General features: G+C 41.1%; 1 protein-coding gene across 6 annotated transcripts in view; it reads right to left on the bottom strand.

Annotated features, from left to right (window-relative positions):
- The window catches only part of ANAPC1 (anaphase promoting complex subunit 1), a 64286-nt gene extending 41546 nt beyond the window's left edge, over positions 1–22740 (bottom strand). For 2 of the 6 annotated variants that reach the window (XM_081940329.1, XM_081940330.1), the window contains exons 1-18: positions 22589–22740; positions 21438–21674; positions 20147–20308; positions 13269–13320; positions 13000–13103; positions 12688–12770; positions 12085–12158; positions 10539–10687; positions 9969–10189; positions 8466–8672; positions 7625–7720; positions 6903–6993; positions 6736–6801; positions 5182–5319; positions 4139–4279; positions 3337–3397; positions 2753–2940; positions 1436–1510 (exon numbers count right to left, since the gene is read on the bottom strand). In XM_081940329.1, the coding sequence (XP_081796455.1) occupies positions 1436–1510; positions 2753–2940; positions 3337–3397; positions 4139–4279; positions 5182–5319; positions 6736–6801; positions 6903–6993; positions 7625–7720; positions 8466–8672; positions 9969–10189; positions 10539–10687; positions 12085–12158; positions 12688–12770; positions 13000–13103; positions 13269–13320; positions 20147–20308; positions 21438–21650 (2121 nt within the window). In that variant the 5' untranslated portion in view covers positions 21651–21674; positions 22589–22740. The remainder of the gene's footprint in view (positions 1–1435; positions 1511–2752; positions 2941–3336; positions 3398–4138; positions 4280–5181; positions 5320–6735; positions 6802–6902; positions 6994–7624; positions 7721–8465; positions 8673–9968; positions 10190–10538; positions 10688–12084; positions 12159–12687; positions 12771–12999; positions 13104–13268; positions 13321–20146; positions 20309–21437; positions 21675–22588) is intronic. The other 4 variants (XM_081940331.1, XM_081940334.1, XM_081940332.1 and 1 more) reach the window with 3 other exon arrangements.
- Positions 22741–23022: the final 282 nt, after the last annotated feature.

Here is a 23022-nt window from a genome sequence, read left to right as displayed (position 1 = left end):
TCAGCAAAAGCCTGGGCCTTCAAAATACCAATCAGTTAGGGATTACATAAATCTCTGAGGCAAACCCCTTCTAAGCAGCAGGTACTACTACATAAAAGACACATTTTCAGGGTCCTGACAGGTGACATTCTTTAATCAATGGAACCCAAAGCACACCAACCCTGTCAAATTAAACCGGCTGAGCAGATACTATGGCCGACAGGTGATCCTTCAAGTAACTAGGCCTTATGCCATATAGGGCTATACCAACCAGACCCCAAAACAAGCTGGCATTAGTTCATGAAGCATAGGTGCTACCTAGGCATACTGAGACCTTTCCATCACTGCCTGCACTGCCCCATTTTGGACCAGTTGAGACTTTCAGATGGTCTTCAAGGGCAGCCTCCTGTAGAGTGCATTGCAGTAGTCAATTACTCCCACTGCCAATTGTAACTACCTGATCAGTCAGGATGGCTCCTTCTTAACTTTCTTCTTCTGAGACTTAAGCCACTGGGTTTCCCCACTTTTGAGTCTGATCATTTCCTAGGCAGCATCTCTTCCCCTCACCTGGCAATGTCACTCTTGCATAACATCACACTTATTGACTAAAATGGCTGAGATTGATGAGCTGGTCCTACGTGTCTGCAAGATGGTGGGGAACCATACCCTGTAATGTTCATTCATTTAACTTCTGATGGCATGCGAGCCTTTGCCCTAGTTCAGCTCCGAAGCGCATGCACGTGCACCTCCTGCTGCACAGCTGGCCTTCAGGCCTCTGCCATGCATGGGTAAGGGCAAGGTGTGCCAGGGGTCACGCACGCATGCACAGGGAGATATGGTGCATGCCCGGGGGCGTACATTGTATTTTGAGGGTTCGGGAGCATATGCGCACATTTGGGCACTCAGCCCAGAAAAGTTTAGCCATCACTGCTATGGGGGGGGGGGGGGGTGTTGTACTTCCATATGTATGCCTTCAAGTCAGTCCTAATTCCTTGGCCATTGCCTTGCAGTCCATGCCGTTTCTCAGCAAGATTTTTTTGTCATCATCTTCTTCTTAGTGCTCAGAGTGACGAGATCACTCATCCAACTGGCTTCATGCCAAAGGCAGGACTAGAACTCATTATCTCTCAGTTTCTTACCTGGAACCTTTAACCACTGTACCAAACTGGTCTCAAACTGTCAATATAGCCTATTTCAAACTCAAAATAATTGCTTTGCACATCTCTATTCGTAAATTATGTCAATTTCCTTCAGCAACAGATGGAACCTCTTTGAAAATTACAAACAAAGTTGCTACTCATTAAATCATAAAGCAACAAATATTAGCCTTCAGACAAAAACAAGTCTCATTTTGCTCTGCATGTATATGATCCATTAAAAAAATTCCTGAGCAATATGAATTCAGACATATCTAAGGTGATGTCTGGAATTATTAATTAAATAATTTTTCCCTTACTTCATCTGATCCTGTCTCTGAAGGCCGAGCTTTTTTGGGAGCAATGACTGGCGAAAGAGATCCTTCAAAATCAAGCTGAAGTGAACAGAAAAGAAATAATCACACAGAAATTCAGGATATCACAGGAATATTCAGAGCCATTTGTGATGAGATTCAAAAGTTCCACATACAATTTGCCATTATTCTTTTACATATTTTCTACTACAAGTAATTTTAAAGAATGAATATATTACTGTATCTCCAAGTTCACAAATTATAGATGTAAGGATTCAATACATCCATTGATGCTTGCAACTGTTTGAAAATTAAACACTCCCAGTTTAATGGAACCAACTTTGAAATAAAAAAGCTGGACACAATGGGCTAAGGAGAAGCAATCAAACGTAACAGTCTTAACTGGTTGGTGAATTGCCTCCAGAGAACAATTGCCTTCAGAGACCATAGACTCTTGACCACAAAGTATTGCAGCAAAAATGGACGCACAATTATTCATGTTTATGAATAGGAAGTTTATGAATTGTTTTCATGTATCAATTTTGGGTATAGTAACACAAATTTAGTGTGAATGGTTAGGACAGTAAGAGAAGAATGTGTAATAACATGCTAATATATTTAAGAGATAGTCACTGGGAAATTGCAGATGAGATCTGACCTCCGACAAAAACAGCAAGCTCAAATCAAGTTGTAGACTGTTGCTAGTGTTGTTTATAAAAAAGTATGTTTCACTCACAAAAAATTTTTTGTAAATTGTAAAACATAGAGAATTCATATTTCAGTGTTACACTTACATTAAATTCAAAATAATGAATAGTAACTCTATGTATCAATTACTTCTATTCATGCACAAAAAATCACTATGAGCAAATGATCCTATAATAGAAATTCATATGCATCTAAGATTTCTTTTAATAATATTGTGTATTCAGTCAAATAAAAACCACTACAATATTTCTGCAAAATATAGGACTTGAAAGTAAAACATGGGGAAAAGATGAAACAAAGAGTGCAATATTATTTCAATAGTCTCCTTTATTAATATTAACAAGGCATGTACTATTTTACTCAGAGTATCTGAAAATAATAAGCACTTTTGGAGAATGATTTTTTTGAATAATATTAGCAGGTGACTCGAAGTCAAGAATCACAGAATGGAAAGATTTGGAAGGAACTTGGAAATCAGCTCAATACTAGTAAGATTCCACTACTAAAGCATTCTAGATAAATGGTCATTTGGTCTTTGTTTAAACCCCTACAGCAAAGGTAAGATCACAGTTTCAAGGCAGCCATTGTCATTTATAAGATTGGAAGTTCACTTACGTTGCGTGTCCATGCCACTCTCTCTGTGTTATAACCCATCATGTTCAACAGACAGGTCACAAATAAGGTCCACTCTGAATAGTAGCTTGGCCCTCCAGGTGCATTGTAGGCATTATACCATCTGACAAGTACTTGGACAGCAATCTCTTTAGGCAGGATACTCTTAATGCCTTGTAAACATGTTCTGACTATTCAAGGCAGAAAGAAGACAAAAAAGAATGTTAGTAAGTCAGTAATCCAGAACCCAGCTATTTGTAAGCCAAAAAAACTTTTTCTATGCTTCATTTGGTATATTTGAGGCCAATACAATTATTTCAACAAAAGATCAGCTTGCATATTTCAATAAAATCAAAATGACTAAGCTTCATATTGCATGTGGAAGAATGTGGTAGATTTCCAATTGAAATGAGATAAACAATAGCATTTTTAACATTAGCTGGGTTTTTTTTATTTTGAACTTAATTAGACAGAGAAATGAATTGTTAAGGTCTCAGATTCTAATGAAGGCTGGCTTTTCATTTGCTCAATTCCACAGCAGCTCTTAATAAAGAAAAAAAAAGGAGAGTATGAAATTAACATCATACCTAATTCTGAAGTTGCAATTTCAGGAATGGTGATTCTAACCATTGAGCCATTATTAAATTCCTAGAAGAAGGAAGATCGATTACATTATCCCACAAGGAATAAATTCAGCATCTGCAATATGTGTTATTATATAAACTATGGCAGATTTAAGGTATCCCAAAGACAAATAGAAAGCTGTTGTTTCCAGCCTTAGGGTTTTATTTATGAAGGATTCATTGTTATCCTCCATTTTAATTGTTCAAAACAGTTAATATGCCAAGCAAACTAACCAAAGTAAAAGGAGGCATCTCTTTATAAAATAATTTAATGATACAGATATTAATTGTACGATACTTTTTTAATTGGTGGGGTTAAAAATCAACCAATCCCATAGCAGTAAATCACTCACTACATTGTAGCATGTTGTAAAATGTACTTAAATACAATAAAAGAAACTTGCCTAAGTACCTAAATACTAGCACGACAAGGAAACAAAGGAGGTTTCCTTGGACCAATACTTTCAAATGTTCTGATCTTTCTATATATACTACGTGTATATTATGTCCTACTTCTAAAGCAGTTTTAGGCTCAAATCTGCTTGACAACAATTCTACTCAGATAAATTTCCAGTTCTCCAAGCATGTCCCATTATTAACAAATCTGATTTCCTCCAGATACAAGACAGTTTACACAGAAACATTGAGTTAATATTTACACCCAAGCCACCAAAAAGTTTAAGTAAACCCTTTAAGCCATATTTTAGAGGTTCAAATACAAGTGATATTTGAGCAAATCATTCAACTTAAAAAGAGTTAAATTTACCAGAGTCACTCTGTTCTGAACAGGATCTCTTACAGAATGAATAAAAGTGGAAAGTTGCTGAAAAGTACAATCATCAATATAAGAGGAGTCTTGAAGTTTGGAGGAATCCCTCAACTCTGGAACAGGGGACAGCACACCTTGCTATAAAAGGAGAAAATGTTTTGCAGTTATAAAAAATATTACAGGAACTTATAGTTGGAAAAACTCTTGAGGTGATGTAATTCAACCCTCCCTTAAATTAGCAACTCTCATTGACTGCTTCCCTGTTTCCCCAAAAATAAGACACACACCCCAGATAAATAAGAAGCCTAATCAGGCTTTTGAGCGCATGCGCTAAAGTAAGCCCTCCTCTGAAAATAAGCGCTCCCCGAAAATATTGCAACACAGAAGCAGCCATGAAGTGACCACGTTTGCCGCCTCCTGCACTTCAAAAATAATAAGACCTCTGCGAAAATAAGTCCAAGTGCTTATTTTAGGGATCAAAAGAAAATAAGACCCTGTCTTATATTCAGGGAAACACAGTATTTGAATCAAACATGAGTAACACATAGCTCCAGTGAACATGCTGAAGTTCAGTGGTGAGTGGCAATGGGAACAGCAGTCTACCAACACATTGCCTGAAGACCTAACTGAGTTTAGCTTTGGACAACTTCCATGTAGTTTTCTTAACCTGTAATCAGGCCTAGATTTACCATTTTTGGACTTTGTACTAAAAGATAATGTGCAACTTCAGTATAAACCAGTGTTTCTCTGCCTGACTAGGGAATTCTGAGAGTTCAAGTCCATACATGTTAAAGTTGCCAAGTCTGAAAAAACTTGTATACATTAATTACAATCTTGGATACTGATAAATTGGAAGAGGTGATTTGGCATATATGTCGGAAAAAAGTCTGAGTAAATGCCAATACAAAACCACCCTAAGGAAAAAAAGACCACTCAGTAAGGCAAAATTTCTGAAGTACTTCTTTAATATTAATATACAGAGATGTGGAACAATATGCAATGCAAGCCTTGCCAGCTAAAGAAACACCATTATTCCTTACCTCATCTAAGGGACCAAGGAGCTTATTCAAAGGCTTGGAAGGAGTGCTGATACTATCCAGAGGAGTGCTTGGACGAGGCATTTGATTTGACATTGTCATCGATGGAACTGGTAAACCAGGTATAAATACTTTTCCTACCTTTCAATAGGAAACAAAGCAGACAGTGGTTTCAATACAGGTAGTTTTTAAAGGTAAAATATTCTTAAGACATTAAGCCTAAGCAATTATTTTAGAACAGTTGAACAGCCCAACATCTTAAAGTTGTCAGATTTGAAGAACACTGATCTAAAATGCTGGAACAAAATCTATACTTATTTATTTATTTATTTATTTCTTAGATTTTTAGACCGCCCCTCTCCCAAAAAGGGACTCGGGGCAGTGTACAGTCAATACAATAAAACCAGTCATAATAATTAAATACTTAACAACTATTGTGATAAACTGAGTATTGAAAAATGTCCATGTAGAATTGGATAATGTCTCGTATGCGAGAGCAAAAACAATCAAAATCTGAAGATTTCTGATTTGCCATATACAGGTGCCAATCACTTCTCCCAATGAGAAATGAACAATTGTCTATTCATTACATGGTAAAGATGAAAGAAATAACCTGTATATAGAGCTTAAATCTTAAGAACCTTGTTATTAAGACTTTTCTAATATCTACAATTAAAGGATGTAATCAAGCTGTGTTCTTGAATCTCTACCTGCAGATCTTCAAGTCTGAATGAATCCTGATAATATGGAGCCACCTTAGATTTTAACTTAACTACTACTTAACCTACTAGTGCCTATTCAAACAACTGGCAATGTTTACATACCCGAGACATACCAAAATAAATAAATAATGCCCCAAATCTGTCTCCTCTGATACTGAGTCTATGCAAGAGTATATGTTTATAATGTTTCAAAATCTTATAAAACTTTTGTTTATTCTTTTCATTATTGAGTTGAAAGAAACAGATATTCTCTAACAGAGGATCTGGTTCCTTCAGCTAAATGTTGCCTTCCCTTTATCAGTGACTGATTTAATGAATTTCCAGTTCCCTTATTTTAATTTCTTTCTTTCTTCTGGAACATTTTCTATTGGAAATTGCCCCTTTTGTGTTGTTTTCCCTGAGCAATATGATGTTTACTATAAAAGGGGAAAAAAGCTCTCCCAGAGTGGAAAAATTAAAAAGGCACTCTCTTTTGTATTGTTGATTGCAGCTTTCGTTTTTTATATTCTTGTTTTCAAAAACAAGTGGGAGTAGGAAAGAGGAAGAAACAGACATGACTATCACATGCCTGACCCTACATCTCACTGAAATAGAGGCAACTGAGTATAATAACACAGATCTGAAGAAAACAAGATTCATACACAATACAATGAAAGGGAAAGGGAAAGAAGAACAGATGTGCTATTACACATAGGGGAAATACTAAAGTAAAGAGAGGGCACATAAACAGAATAGAAAGGGATTGCATAAGATGGGAAAAAGGGAGAGAAATGTTACAAAAGAAACTATGGATAAAAAACATAAAGCTATTAATGAAGAGAAATAATGTACATACTCGAACCACTCCAGTATAGAGCACTAAGTTTCCATTGCCTTCCAGAACCAGCATTGTATCAACGTTCTGTAAATCCATCAAATGAAGAGAACACATTAATCTGCAATTATCTGGGTAAATGCTGTCAATTAATACAAGTTACATGTAATTCACATACCCATACTTACATCAACTGGAGCTGCATCCTTTGCATGGATGTTGGTAATGGCACCAAAGATCAACTGTGACTTGTCATTACTCTGCTGAAACTTTACACACCTAAAAGTGGAGTTGGGAGGAACAGAACAATCTACAGTCATAAAAATGACTGTAATATAATAGGAGCAACTTTTTCTAGAAACCAAAAAATGTCTATCAATGATACGATACAATATAATACACATAAAATTTTGACCTAGTCTAAAGACTACAGCAAGATAGAGTGTCTTTAGCCTTGACAAAAAAACTAGCTTTCCTTTAATTTGGAGCAAATGGCAGGTTATGCTTTGTTAGTAGGTAATGACTAAAATCATCAGAAATGTGTTTTATTCATAGGTTATAAGCCAGTTGTTAAGTATAGTTTGGTATAACTGAATGGTAGAGCATTATAACTTCTGAGCAGATGCACCCAGATAATTACAAATTAAGAAATAGCCCTTAGATTTATATATTGCTTCATAGTGCTTTACAGCACTTTCTAAGCAATTTACAGAGTCAGCTTATTGCCCCCAACAATCTGGGTACTAATTTTACCGACCTCAGAAGGATGAAAGGCTGAGTCAACCTTCAGCAAGTTAATACATTAAATGTGAAAAAATTCAAATAATATTTTCCTATTCAATTGGAAAACTAAGCAGTATCTTTAAATGTATACAATAAATAAAAATAATAAATATCAAAATATACTTACCGCAATTGGAGCTGGGATTCCACTAAATAGCACAAAAACTTTTGCCCACAAAAATCAGTTGTAATAAATACTTTGGAGGCTTGACAATTCTTCTCCCTATCAACATTTAAAAGCAAAAAATAATAAATAATGGACTTCTTCAAGTAAGAAATTTAAGTATTTGCCCTATCATTCTAAACACCAACTATATATTTGTATAAATAAACTCAGAAGGAAATCCTAGAGTTCAATCAGAATGAATAGGTAGTCATATTGTGGATTTAGATACTAAGATAATCAGAAATATGATTTATTCATAGGTTCTAAGCCATGAGTTGCTAAGTATAGTTTGGCATACCTGAATGGTAGACCATATGGTATTCACTTTAGCCTCAAAAATGAACTTATGAGCAGATTTACCCAGATAATTACAAATTAGCAATAGAATTTAGATTTATATATTGCTTTATAGTGCTTTACAGCGCTCCCTAAGCTGTGGGAGGAAACACTATTAATGATCTTTACTCTTTACTGTTTCAGCGTAATAACTGTATTTTACTTCACAATAAGCTTATGACCCTGGCTTATTAAATAACAATGTGAACGTTCACTCATAGGAACTCAATATTGTCCTGTCGTTTATACAAATAAATGTATTAGCCAAAAAAAACCAAGGATAGTGGTTTAATGCATTCATGGCTGCAAGAGAGTTTCAGGGTCAGAGCTTGTTGTTCCTTCCAATGCCTGTCTTATCATTACATGCAAAAACATAAAGTTTTCTTCTCTGAAAGTGAAATCGTTTGGTTTGAGGAAGTCAGGATTCTGTAAAGACTTCTTTTATATGGAATAGATTCTTCCAAACCTCAGGGTAGTGAAGGCTTCTGTCCATAGATGCTCTATGCAAAGCTCTGGAACAATGAGTTCAGTTTCTGGGGCAAGAAATGACTCAGTAGCACTGTTTGGAGAATGGCAGGCACTGTGCCTCCTAGGCGACTGAACATGACTGGAGAAGTTGAACCTCTGTACCCCTGAGAACGAATGTACCCCTAAGGCTGGAGAATGAGATCGGCTGCAAAGACAGAGAAATATATTTATTTTCTCTCGGAGAATACATGTACACAGCTAACTTCCCTTTCCACTATGAGCCCAAATGCTTACATCTTAGGATTTTTCAAGCACTACAAATTAAGAACATAGCATAAGAACATAAGCAATGCCCTGCTGGATTGGAATCAGAGATGGTATTCGGCAGGTTCTGACCAGTTCTGGAGAACCGGTAGCGGAAATTTTGAGTAGTTCGGAGAACCGGTAAATACTACCTCTGACTGGCCCCGCCCCCATCTATTCTCTGCCTCCCGAGTCCCAGCTGATCGGGAAGGAATGGGGATTTTGCAGTAACTTTCCACTGGAGTGGGTAGGGAATGGAGATTTTACAGTATCCTTCCCCTGCCATGCTCACCAAGCCACACCCACCAAGCACACCACGCCCACAGAACCGGTAGCAAAAAAATTTGAATCCCACCACTAATTGGAACCCTGGCCCACTTAGTCTAGTAGCCTGTTCTCACACTGGCCAACCAACTGCGCAAGGGAAGCACTAGTCTCCCAACCAATGGAGAGGCAGGAACAATCCCCATGACTTTAATAAATTGGTCCAATCCAATTCTGAACCCAATCAAATTGGTAGCCAGTACCACATCTCATGTTAATTACTACTACAGAACTAGGATTCATATATACCAATAAATTAAATTAAATTAAATACTATTGGATCAAATCTGGGTCGGTCATGGGACCAGAATTGTCCCAAAGGTGCTTTTTTTCAAGAGGCAACTGAACTTTCTGTTTTTCTTTGAAGACGTTTCGCTTCTCATCCTTCAGATGAGAAGCTTCTTCAGCTCTGACTGGATGGTGGAGAAACCAGAGGTTTAGTCTTCCAAGCTTTTGGACTCATGCTGGAGCCCATCCTCACTCTTCTCTCTCTCACTCACCAGAATGTGACATGACTAAACCTCTGGTCCCAGTGACCGAACAAGATTGGATCCTGCAACATTATCCTGAGACATGCATATTTGCCTTTGTTCATGAAATAAAATACTATATGCATTTATGGCAATATATAAATATATCTGTGACACTGAACTTATTAAGGGTTACTCAAAAATTGAGAAGGGGAAATTAAAAACTCAAGTACTGATGACTACAGCAGGAACTCCTAAAACTTAAAAATTTTGAAATCTCACTTAGTTTCATTGTTTACAAAACAATCATAAATAAAGGAAATGCAGCTCTCAGCAGCATGCCTGATCCCGGCTATAATTATAATCCTGAGAAAGTACAAGGACAGGAAAAGTGAGCAACCTACCTCAAAGCTGCCATGTTGGAAATGGAAGGTGAACGGGAATGGATGCTGGGGGATGAAGCCGACCTGCTTTGGCTACAAATAGAGGAATAGTTCTGGAATGGAGAAGCCATAGGCGAGTCACCCTTAGACAGATTCTTAAGATGGACACTGAAGGAACTGCTGGCAGCTGCTTGCTGTGGGGTCCATGCCTGCTCAGAGACCTTCAAGACAGCACTTTGCTCCTACAGATCAATAAGAAATATATTTGTGTGATTCAAATAATCATATGTACAACATCACATTTTAAGACAGGATTTTTTTAAAAAAAGTGGCCTTTCAGATTTATGTTATCACCGCTATAAATTTCCATTAATCCAGCCAATAATCATTAATTATGGGAGTTACAATCTAAAAACTTAGAAGGCCACTAAGTTGCTGATCTCTGACCAATATATAAATCTTAGAACCCAACGTATTTGGATGACTGTGCAATGTAAACTACACAGAACAACAACCACTCCCAGAATAGGCAAGCTATCAATTATCCTCGTTTTCTATGATCCCATGCTCACTTCACCCTTAATTTTTTACCTCTGCTTTTACTCTTCGAAGGGCCCATATGGAATGCAAGCACTGAGAGGCATCGTACGTCATGAGAATGGAGGGCTCAGCATTGACGAAAACAATTCTCATGGAATAATCAGCAACATACTGTATTCTGGCAGAGGTAAACAAGGCTGCTAAGTGGAGAGAGGATCAAACTGATTACTTGTCAAGAGACATGATTTAAAAACAATGATCTGTATACTTTACTACATTTTTAAATACAGGTAGTCCTCAACTTATGACTACAATTGAGCCCAAAATTTATGTTACGTGAGACATTTGTTATGTGGGTTTTGCCCCATTTTACAACCTTTCTTGCCATGGTTATTAATTGAATCCCTGCAGCTGATAAGCCAATAACCTGGTTGTTAAGTAAATCTGGCTTCACCATTAACTTTGCTTGTCAGGTCACAAAAGGTGATTGCGTGGCCTTGGAACACAGCATTGTGCCATAAAAATGAATCAGTTGCCAAGCATCTGAATTTTGATCACATAATCATGGGGATGCTCCAAAAATGGTCCTAAGTCACATTTTTCAATGCTGCTGTAACTTCGAATGGTCACTAAATGAACTTTTGTAAGTTGAGGACTACCTGTGGCTTTACTTATAAATAAAATAAATCAACTGTTTAACTTATGCCCCTGTGATCTTTCTCCTTGGAAAGTCTGTTATGTCTTTTTTTCTTTTGTAACTAAACTGAAACGCCACTGAAAAAAATGGGATGTCAACATTTTTTCATAAAAAGTGAAGATTAGCCTCCTTCAAGTCTAGCTAGACTTTGGATGACTTCATGAACATGTCCATGTTTTTTGCAAAAATACAAAAGTGGTCTACCACTGGCTTTTTCAATATTTTTTCAACTTTCCAGCTTAGCTTATAGCCCTATATTCCCTATAGGCGTCCCATCGCAGTATTAACCAAGTCTGATCCTCCTTTAGCTTCCAACAAGGCTAGCCTAGCCAGCTGCTGAGCTGTTTTCTGATAATTATTTTCCAATTTAATATCTTCCAGATGTGTTGCCCTATATTTCTAATCATCCTAATCCACTGGGTACAGTATGGTGACTGGATTTATGGGAGTTGGCCATCTAAAATATCTAAAAGACACCAGATTGGGGAAACCTAAACAATTCAAGCTTACTGTTCTATCTTGAATCTTGAATATACATATTATATATATATATATATATATATATATATATATATATATATATATATTTGATATGTATATTCAAGATTCATATATGTGTATATATATATACACACACACATACATACATACATACACATACACATACACATACACATACACATACACATACACATACACACATACATACATACATACATACATACATATATATATATATATATATATATATATATATATATATATATGAACTAATTCAGTAAGTTACCTAATATCACATATTTTTAAAAGCTACCAAATGTAGAGTAGTCAACAATCCTAAGTGTCTCTGACTACAGCTGATCTAAACTTATCTTTCTTTTTGTGCATTACATAATTTACCTCCAGACTTACAAACCATTGGTGTTATTTCATCTAATGGGTGGAGCATGCTGAACATGGTAGGCAAAGGTTCTCTAAAAAAAAAAAGAAAAAATATTCTAAATACTGCCACAAATGTTCTGATAACAACTTCAAATTGAAGGTCACACATCCAAAATTATCATAACCTCCGTTTGTGACAAGTTGCACATTAGCAATGAACCGTGATTTGATCAGAAACATTCTAAGAAGTTAAGCATACGTTAAAGTAGAAGGAAATATGATGCTATGCACATACGCATGCATATTTGCATAATTCCCATCCATCATTCTGAACAATAGATTGAAAATTGGGAATATGGCAATTATGACACTTTGTCTTTATATTTGACTTTTCTTCTGACGGTGCACATAGCCTGGAATGGGAAGGTCTCTTCAATTTATCACTGTCACAGCAATCTTGGAAGATGTGTTGTGATTGACTAGTCACGCAGTTGCTCGCTGTTCACGCAAGTGAAGATGCATGTGTGTGCAGAACCATCACCTCCCCCCCCCCCCACCGCTGGTCTGCAAAACCGAAAAGGTTTGGGAACTCTGATCTAAGCAATGATCATCTTACTTTACCTGTTTGGATTTAGAGACACTTCATGCGAGGAACTACTACGTTCAAATAGCAAGCCGTATTTTGTTGCCCAGACATTCGCTACCTATAAAAAGTTATATTAAATATATTTCATTATAATGGGAAAACATCCAATTTAATCCAATTAACAGAAGTTTCATGTTTTAATTATTTATCCATAATTTCTATTTTTCTGAAAAATTGGCCTTTAACAGTGTTCAATTATAAAAAAGCATTTCAAAAAATCCAGACTCAGAACTACAGCTACTTTTCTTATTAGAAAAGAGGTGAAATAATACTTCGATACAGCTTACCTGAAAGGGTAAAGAAGCAGTGTAATCCTTTCCTTCAATACTGTGGATATTAATGCATGAGCTCTGTAATATGCAGATACATTTTTCTACTAACTGACAGCTATCTGAATTGGGAGACAAGTGAGATTCAAATTATCTTCCATTCATCTATTTTTGACACAAAAAGGCTGCATTTTCTGCACTGATTTCTGGAACAGCTTCCTATCAACGTGGGCAATGCTTTTCCAATTCCAGATCTTAAATCAAATGGTCTAAAAGATTACTTTTACCTTTATTTCTTTCAGATTTTTCCTGGGGTATTGAGAAGTCACACCACAATGCCTAAAATTAAAAATCAGTGAAATAAATAATTTGCTTTGTTTTCTTCTATGTTCTGAAAACAGTCCTATATATTCAAAACTAGATATCATCAACTATGGTATTATCATTTTGATTTTCAAATTCTGGCTCGATATAGCTCCACTAAAGTGGCAACATCGATACATAATAGTGAGATATTGGAAGGCAAAACAAAATTTAAAAAAATATCCCGAAGAAGGGGAAAAAAACCTCTCACCCCACCAAAACATTATTAATCCACTGAGAACATGGTGCTTTGCAGTTACGTCACTCCTATTCTAGAGATGAGGAACAAGGGGGTGGCACCTGTTCTAAAGCCAAACGACCGTTGACTTACCTGAACGGTCCTTCTATGTGCGCTGCGAGGGGAATCCAAGCATGGGTTAACTTTGTCCATTAGCCTAGAGACTGAGTTATGCAAATTAGATGACCACGCCTCCTCTGCCTGGAATACTCAGTTTTGCACGAAGGACAGCCGTTGAAGAAGTAAGTCAAAGTCAGTTACGACGGCAGTCGGAAGGTATCATTAAGTCACGTCCAGTATAAGTCACGTCCAGAATACGGAAGTCAAAAGTCAAAAGTCACGAGGAGAAGACCCGGACCAGCCCAATCATCGGGCGGGATTGGATTCCCCTCGCAGCGCACATAGAAGGACCGTTCAGGTAAGTCAACGGTCGTTCTCCTGTGCGCTGCTTGGGGAATCCAAGCATGGGACATGCCAGAGCAGTTGACCTAAGGGCGGGAAGTAGGCTGGTCAGGACCCGCAGAGGAGGCGAGTACCTGTTGTAGCACACGCCGCCCAAAGGATGCCTCAGCCGAAGCGTAAGAGTCCACTTTGTAGTGCCGAATGAATGGGGATGGCGACGCCCAAGTGGCTGCTCTGCAAATATCCTCAACCGAGGCCTGAGTGGACCAGGCCGCAGTTGTCGCCGCGCTCCTGGTGGAGTGAGGAGTAATACGTCTGGGGACCGGCCGGGATTGAGAGTCATAAGCTAGTGCGATGCAGGCTTTTAACCAACGTCCGATGGTATTGGGGGAAACTTTCTGCCCCATGGAAGAAGGTTGGAATGAGACGAAGAGTGCCTCTGTCCTGCGGAATACAGCCGTGCGCTTCACATAGCGACGAAGGGTCCTCCGAACGTCCAGATGATGCCACTGTCGCTCCTGCGGATGAGAAGGATGCGGGCAAAAGTCTGGGAGGACAAGCTCCTGCGCCCTGTGAAACAAGGTATTGACTTTGGGCAGGAAAGATGGATCCAAACGGAGAACCACTCTGTTGGAATGGAATATGCATAGATCAGACCGAACTGAGAGAGCGGCCAGTTCCGAAACTCTCCTGGCAGAAGTAATGGCCACCAGGAATGCTGTTTTGAGCGTGTATAGTCGCAAGCTGATGGAGCGGATGGGCTCAAAAGGCGAAGATGTAAGCGCCCTGAGTACCAACGGAAGATCCCAGGTAGGATAACGGTGGACAGTTGGAGGCCGGATGTTGGAGGCGCCCTTCAGAAAGGCCTTGACCCGCGCGTGTTGAGTTAGCGACCGGGCCCGACCGCCACTAAGGACTGTGGACAGAGCGGCGACCTGACGGCGTAGAGTGTTCGGTGCCAATCCCTTCTCTAGGCCCGATTGTAGAAAATCGAGGACCTGGGGAACTGATGCTCTGGTCGGAACGATGGTATTGCGACGGCACCACCTGCAGAAAGCCTGCCACGTGGCTTCGTAAATACGAGTAGTGGAAGGCCTGCGGGCCGCCTGAATGGTATCGATGACAGCGCTGGAGAAATGAAGACTGGTCAGCTTAGCCCGCTTACGTGCCACACAGCTAACTGCAAGAGCTGAGGATTCGGATGAATGAGAGCCCCCTGGTTGAGCTGGATCTGATTGTCCGGGATGCGCCAAGGGCGGCTGATGGACAGATGGACGAGGTCGGCGTACCAGGGACGTCGAGGCCACATTGGCGCCACTAGGAGAACTTCCGCCTGTTCCGAAAGTATTTTCTGGATGACCAGAGGGAGAATCGGTAGTGGCGGAAAAGCGTACAGTAGGCCGGGCAGCCAGGGGCTGCGTAGAGCATCCGTGCCCTCCGCCCCCTGAGTCCGGAACCGGGTGTAATATCTGGCTGTCTGAGCATTGCAAGGCTGGGCAAAAAGATCCACCTGCGGTGTGCCGAACCGGTGAGTTAGCTCCCGAAAGAGGGAGGGATGCAGCTGCCATTCCGCTTGGTCGACCGTTGCTCGGCTCAACCAATCCGCCTGCGTGTTGGAGTCGCCTGAAATGTGCTCCGCCTTCAGTGACAGCAGTCTGGCTTCCGCCCAGTGATGTAACTTCTCCGCCTCCAGCATCAGGGCCTTGGAACGGGTGCCCCCTTGGCGATTTACGTGGGCCTTGGAGGCTACATTGTCCATCAGAACTAGAATGTGGTTGTGTGACACAATGTCCCTGAACTCCAGGAGGGCCAACCGGATGGCTCGTAGTTCCAGCCAGTTGATGCTGTTGTTGATTTCCTGGCTGGACCATCGGCCCTGTGCTACCCGATCCAGTACATGGGCTCCCCACCCATACAGACTGGCATCTGTTGTCACCTGGATGCGATCCGGCTCCTTGAATGGGCTCCCCCTGAGGAGTTTGGAAGAAGCCCACCATCGGAGGGATCGGAGTGGCTTGGGTGGTAGACGCACCTTGATCTGGGTGTGGCTTGTGTGAGCTCTCTGGAAGGGGAGCAGGAACCACTGGAGAGGGCGAGAGTGGAATCGGGCCCAGGGAACCACATCGATGCACGATATCATCTTTCCGAGTAACTGGGAAAGAGTGGCCAAGGGGATGAGTCTTTGAGATGATATTCGACTCACCAGCGCGCAGATGCTCTGCCGTCTGTCCTGGGACAGGAACACTTCGCACGTCCTGGAGTTGATGATCGTGCCCAGGTGGAGCAACGACGTGGTTGGTCGTAGGTGGCTCTTGGCGAGGTTCAGGACAAACCCGTGGCGGCGCAGAGCGTCCATTGTGACTTCCAAGTCCCTTACCGCCTCGGCACGCGTTGAAGACAGAAGTAGGATGTCGTCTAAATAACAGTTGACCCGTATGGGCACTGTGCGAAGCGAAGCTGCCACAACTGCGAGGAGCTTGGTAAATGTGCGAGGGGCCGATGATAGGCCAAAAGGCAGGGCCCGATATTGGAAATGACGGCCTGCATAGTGGAAGCGTAGAAACCTCCTGTGGGCCTGATGTATCGGAACATGGAGGTATGCTTCCTTTATGTCGACCGATGTCATCAGGTCGCCGCGGCGTATGGATGCTAAGATGCTTCTGAGGGACTGCATCTTGAATTTTTGGTATTTTATGAAGAGATTGAGCCGCTTTAAATCCAGGATGGCCCACCATCCTCCTGAGCTTTTGGGAACTAGGAATAAGATTGAATAAAATCCTAGCCCCTCCTGCCCTTTTGGAACCTGCTCTATAGCCTCGATGGACAGGAGGTGTTGAATCTCTTCGTTCATTAGGCGCCTTTTCTCTTGACACCTGGGTACCGGACAACGGATGAAGCGTCTTGGTGGGAGGGACAGAAACTCCCCAGCCCTGAAGTTTTGGCGTCTATTATATGGTTGCTGTCTCCTATCATTGCGTCTGGTGGCAGAAGGAAGGACTTTACGTTTGTCCCTAGTCTCGATAAGAATAGGATCAAGAACGGAACCAAACAGGGCCTCACCCTTGAAGGGCGTGGAAGCCAAACACCATTTAGAACGAACGTCTGCCTGCCAATGGCGAAGCCACAACAGGCGACGAGAGGCTACATTAGAAACTACGGCTCGGGAAGCGAACTTGGCCGCGTTAAGAGTGGCATCCGCAGAATATTCCAGAGCCGCCATCAATTTTGTGACGTCCTGGTGAAGTCTCATGTCTTCAGGGGCAAGCCTAGCCTGTAGTTGCCTGAGCCAGACCAAAGATGTACGATTAAAGAAGGACGCCGCAGAGGCGGCACGTAAGGCCCAGGCCGCTACTTGATGTGTCTTACGTATGACCATTTCGGCCTTGCGGTCCTCAGCCTTCAATCCCTCAGAAATCTCCGAAGGAATGAGTGCAGGGGAGGCCAGGGCCGCAATGGGAGCATCCACAGAAGGAAATTGGAGAATCTTTTCCAATTACGGAGTGGAAATGTATAATTTTTTGTCCCCATTGCTAGGGGGGGGCCACAGCAGTGGGCTGCGCCCACTGTTTCTGAATGACATCGCTAAAGAGCTTGGGGCAGGGAATAGCTTCCTGTTCTGAAAACTGCTCTGAAAACAGGCGCTCCGTGGCATCCAATCCCACAGCGGTGCTATCCTGGGTGGTGGAACTGCCCATGTTAGTGGTAGCCTTGGCCTTAAATAATAAAGACTTAAATAAGGTTGGGCGAAATAACCCTGAGGAGGGTTGGTCCACTGGAATGCCCTCATCATCGGATAATTCAATATCTAACACCTCACCTTCCTCCATCAATGCAGATTCCTCACTATACTCAGAGGGAAAGGGTGAGGAGGGCTGGGCCTGGGAAGTGGAAGCCTCCCTAGGCGCTAACGAGGCCCTGGGGGTGTTGGATCTACGCTGTAACTCTGCATCCACCCCCCTCGAAATGGCATCAGATATCATTTGATAAAAATCTGGGTGAAGGCCCATTTCCTGGCCCTCCGTAGGCCTGAGGCCTGCAGGCGTGGGCGTGAAGGTTGCAGAAGGCCCAGCCATGGGTTGGGCCGAAGCCACGCCCTGTGCTGGCAAATCCGGGAAAGACTGGCCTTCTAAGTCTCCCTCCTCGGCAGATGGGGCCTGAGGTAAGGCGAGGTCCGGAGACCAGCCTCGATTGCCAGGAGAAGCAGGGGGGGAACGCGGTGTGGAACCCTGAGGGGTCAGCACCGGAGGCGAGGGATTGGCCGCCCTGGGGGCTCTGGATGGTGCCCTGGTTCTGTCCCTGCGCCTTTGGACCCTGTCCGGGGCTGCTGAGGAGGCCCGGGAAGCATGGGTGGAGGCCCTGGTTGCGGCCCTACCCACCCTGGGGGGAACATCAGCCTCGGATTCAGAGAGGGCCACATTGGTGGTGTTTACAATACCTCCAGAATTGGTGGATTCTGCCATACTAAATGCGAATGAAAGCGAAAAGCTCAATCTCCTCACAAAACACCTTTAACGAAGGCAAGCAGTAACACTGAGAAGCAGCTGCACTGAACTATCTCTAGCCGAGCGAACCAGGCAAGTGAGAAAATTGGGAGAGAGCCGTTGACGCAGCGTCGCTAATTAGGAGGGAAAGGAGGCCCCGCCTTCCTTCCCCCATGGAAAAGCGCGCGAAGAAATCAATCCAAAATGGCGCCCGCCATTCAGGCGGGACTTTTAAAATGCGGCTTGACTGCAGCGCTGTGCAAACAGCAGCGGAGAGCAGCGAAATTAGTCAGAAACCGATGGCATCGGGCTGGGAGAAAGATCGCACTTCGCAAAGTGGATCGCTCCCTTAAAGGCGCGGAACGGAGCGGCGAACCAGCCCCTGAGCGCAGCAATGCGGCTAAAAAGGCGGCGAACCAGCCTCTGTTACAGCCGAAGGAATAAACAGCAATCTCCAGCTGTGCGAGCTTTGCCGGAGATCAGCGTCTCGGCTGAGCTGTTAAATGAGCTCTTCTTTTCATTTCCAAGGTCTTAGTAAATCCAGGCTTAGAGGAATCCAAATCTTTTAACTTACTTTGTCAATTAGTCTAGAGAAGATTAGAATTGCGTCTCTTCAGGCTGGACTGAGTTAAAAAACTGGGTATTCCAGGCAGAGGAGGCGTGGTCATCTAATTTGCATAACTCAGTCTCTAGGCTAATGGACAAAGTTAACCCATGCTTGGATTCCCCAAGCAGCGCACAGGAGAATGTGCAGGTTACAGGAAGTCCTCACTTAACAGTAATCGGGACTGGAAACTAAGCAATGACTAAGCAACATGGTTGTAAGTGGCAAAGTCACATGACCACACTGACTTACAATTTGCTATTGTTAGGCGACTCCTGTGTGGCTGCAGCATCCTGCAGTTATGTAATTGCCATCTGAGGCCTCCTACCAGTTTCCCCTTTGACTTTGCTTGTTAGAAGCCAGCAGTGAAGGCTGCAAATGGCGATCACATGAGAATGGGATGCTGCAATATGATAACGGCCAGACAGTTGCTAAGCACTTGAAGTGCAATCACATGATCATAAGGATGTTGTGACAGCTACATCTCTGAGGACTCATTGTAAGCACTTGCATCTTTGAATGGTTGCTTAACAAGTGGACATTAAATGAAGATTGGCTGTCTTGCCTGATTTTTTTTTTAAAGCAAAGATGTGGGACGTTAAAATTAGGTCAGGACTTTGATTTTATGAGAAATGATAAACCCTCTTCTTTTTCACTATTTTCCTCCTGAAAATCATTTGTATCTCATGCTTTTTTTTTCCAAACAGAAGAAAGAATGCTCTCATTATTATTAGGACAATAACCATTTCAGGGGAATTTTTTTTAAGCAAGATACAATCTACTCAGGAAAAAAATCCTTTTTTCAGTCATGCAACATTGTTCTCATATGCCACATTCTTCTAGACAGATGTTTTTAAACTGAAATTTAAAATTAGGAAATGAAATTGTGGATCACATGAACACTAAGCAGTTTGTGCTAATGAAGCTTTTTCTCCATTCTCTGGTCATTATTTTCAAAACAAAAATTGAAACAAATCCTGAACATAAATCCTGAACATAAAGCATAAAGGCAATCATGACCTTAACTTTCCTTGGCAATGTAGCTAAATAAACTCTATACCGTACCACTTTTCGTACCTGCAGAACAGAGCTGTCAACAGTAAAAGCTTTATAAACTGCCGAAGATTGGTTTTTACTTCCTCTGCTCCAAATGACCATATTACCAGCCACATATAGTTCTTCATCATACTCTACTTCTTCCCCAACCTCACTGATGCCCTTCCTTAATTTCCAACTTTCCTAAAAGGAAAAAAAATATGAATATCACTATTATTGTGCAGTAATGCCCATTTAGATCATAAGTGTGGTTTGGAAAAAAAATGATACACTGCATAACGTATTCTGGTGGTTGTTGAACATTAATGCAAAAATTATTTTTAAAAACTAACCACAAAAGTTTAGGTGTTTTCTAGCTATCATCAGTGATAAAAACAATATGTGTTTTAAGTATCACCCTGTTTTCCTGAATTTCTCAGCAATTTTTGCAGTATGCTTATGGATATAATACATTTGATGGGTGAGACAACACAATTACAGAAATAAACTATTAAAAATAATTTTAAAAATCTCAGAATATTTCTTTCAGAATATTTCTTTCAGAATATTTCTTTCAGAACAGAACTATTGATATAGTCAAAAATAGAATGCAGAAGATACAAAACATTTATTTTATTTATTTTTATCCTGTCTTTATTATTTTTTATAAACAATTTGTGGCAGTGAACAGAGTCTTTCCTCCTCCTATTTTACTCACAACAACAACCCTGAGAGGTGGATTAGGCTGAGAGAAAGTGACTAGTCCAAAGTCATCAACTGGCTTTCATACTAAACAAGACTAGACCTCAGTCTTCTGGTTTCCAGTCTGATGTATTATCCAGTTTCAATAAAATCTCAACAAACCATTATTGTACTTAATATTTTAACATTGCTATACTGTTTAATATTTTAATCTTAACAAAAAAGTGATAGCCTCCTTCTTTAGTTTATTCATGAATGCCCTGGGCCAGGATCTAAATTTTGCTTTGGTAGAAGGGAGAGAAAAGAGATTAGAAGTATAGGAGCAATTTGACAGATAGTAAGCATTCCCAAAATAGAGAATCAGTCTTTAATGCTGATGTTTATTTGTTGATTAAGTTCTAAGCTCTACAAGCCTACTATTTATGCTCTACTTGTTTGATCAATGTTTTTATTCACTTTTTAAATGTTGTATCAATTCAATGTTTAGCTATGTATTTCTAAAAACCAGAAACATGTCTAACAGAATATATTTCCCCTACCCTATCCACTTTACTGCCTTATCACTTTCTCATTCTATGCTAAGTACAAGTTTGCTAAAAAATAATAATACTGCTTTCAAAAGGATTTCTACCTTGTGTTTCTCATGGATGGTAACTTCCTGAAGTGACCCCACCAAACCAGCTGCTCCATCTGATGACCAAAGTTCTGAGGCTGGTTGCAGCTGCCGTAGTTGCAGGTTCAGCGCATTAGGATGATGTTTGCAGTGGTCACGGCCAAAAGGGACAAACTCCTGCAAATCCCCTGCTGCAATCATTGTTAACCTCTCTTCATAGATGTTCGACATGAGTTCTAAATATCAACATTATTTCTAAAGGAAGTCCAAAACAGAAACCAGATTACACAGGATCCTTCAAAGCATACACAATACTGTGCAGTTGTTCTTGATTTTGTTAGCCTCATTGATATCAATATCCTTGAAAATCATAAATTTGTAACTAAAGAAGGAACTATACTAAAATCTCTTAACCATGAAGTCCATCTTTCATTGCACTGGAAATCTTAGAAAAATTCTACCTAATAATTGATGCAGATTGCTATCTCTAGTGATTTAGCACAAGCATTTGAAAAGGATTGCTGAATTCCAAAGATGCTATAGGCCTTTCTTTCGACAAAGTATTTGCAATAATACACCCCTTATTATATGTGCAGGACAATCCTTCGGAGACACAATAAAACAATATATGTTGATATTCTAAGAAATAAAGTTGCCTTATAATCATAAACTATATACCACTCAGGAGGATGATCCAATGAGTTTAGAAATTACTGCCAAATGAATGTGCATAGGTTATATAATAATGCAAAATTGCTGCACCTTTTTGCAAGAGTGAGATTCTTCCTCACTCCCTTTCAATACAACTGTTGATATTGTTTCTACTTATGATTACTCATTTGCAGTTTCAAATAAAAATATTGTCACTTTGCTTTTTCCCTTCTTTGGTACATCCTTTTTGAAAATTTTGAAAAGCAAGCCTGAAAATGCCAACTCCAAACGAAGGAAAATAACTACAACTGCCTTCTATGTCAGTGATCACTCTGAGAGCACAAATTTGTCATAACTACTGATGTTGATGATGAATGAATGAATGAATGAATGAGTTAGAAACACGCGGAGGAGTGAGTCCCTGGGCATGCAACGTGCAAGCCAGCCCTGGATGGATTGGAAAGTTAAAAGAAGGCGGGAACTGTGATAAGCCGTGGGAGGCAGAGGGACTCACGGACCTGAGTGACACAGGAAAGGGCGATCGGCTGCGGGCCTAAGCTGCAGCGGCTTCTCCCCGTGTCTCCCCTCAGATAGCGATTGCAGTTGCAGCAGCAAGTACCCCCCACTTCCAGGTTCTCAAGCGGGCGCGGCCATCTTGGAATTCCCATCACCCTCCGCGAGGACCGCGGGGCGGGGACTGCAGCGGGAATTGATGGGTTTCTCGGGTTGGCGAAAGAGAAAGCCTAGAAAGCGCCTTTCTTCCCTTTCGTCTTATTGGGAACAGGGCGCTGGGTGGGTGCGATAAGCGAGCAAAGGAACGGAGTCTTTCGGTCGTTACTATGGTGATAAGAAGGCTGATGAGACTGCACCCTCAGCTGTTTCTATGGCAATTGGTTGCTGGCTGTAGGGAAGGACGATGTGGTTGGTTATAGCACAGTCCAATCTCCGCTTA

The sequence above is a fragment of the Natrix helvetica genome, assembly GCF_964273705.1.
Source record: "Natrix helvetica genome assembly, chromosome: 2".
In the NCBI taxonomy this organism is placed as follows: Eukaryota; Metazoa; Chordata; class Lepidosauria; order Squamata; family Natricidae; genus Natrix; species Natrix helvetica.
Note: the sequence above shows the minus strand (reverse complement) of the source record. Positions and strands in the feature narration are given on the sequence as shown.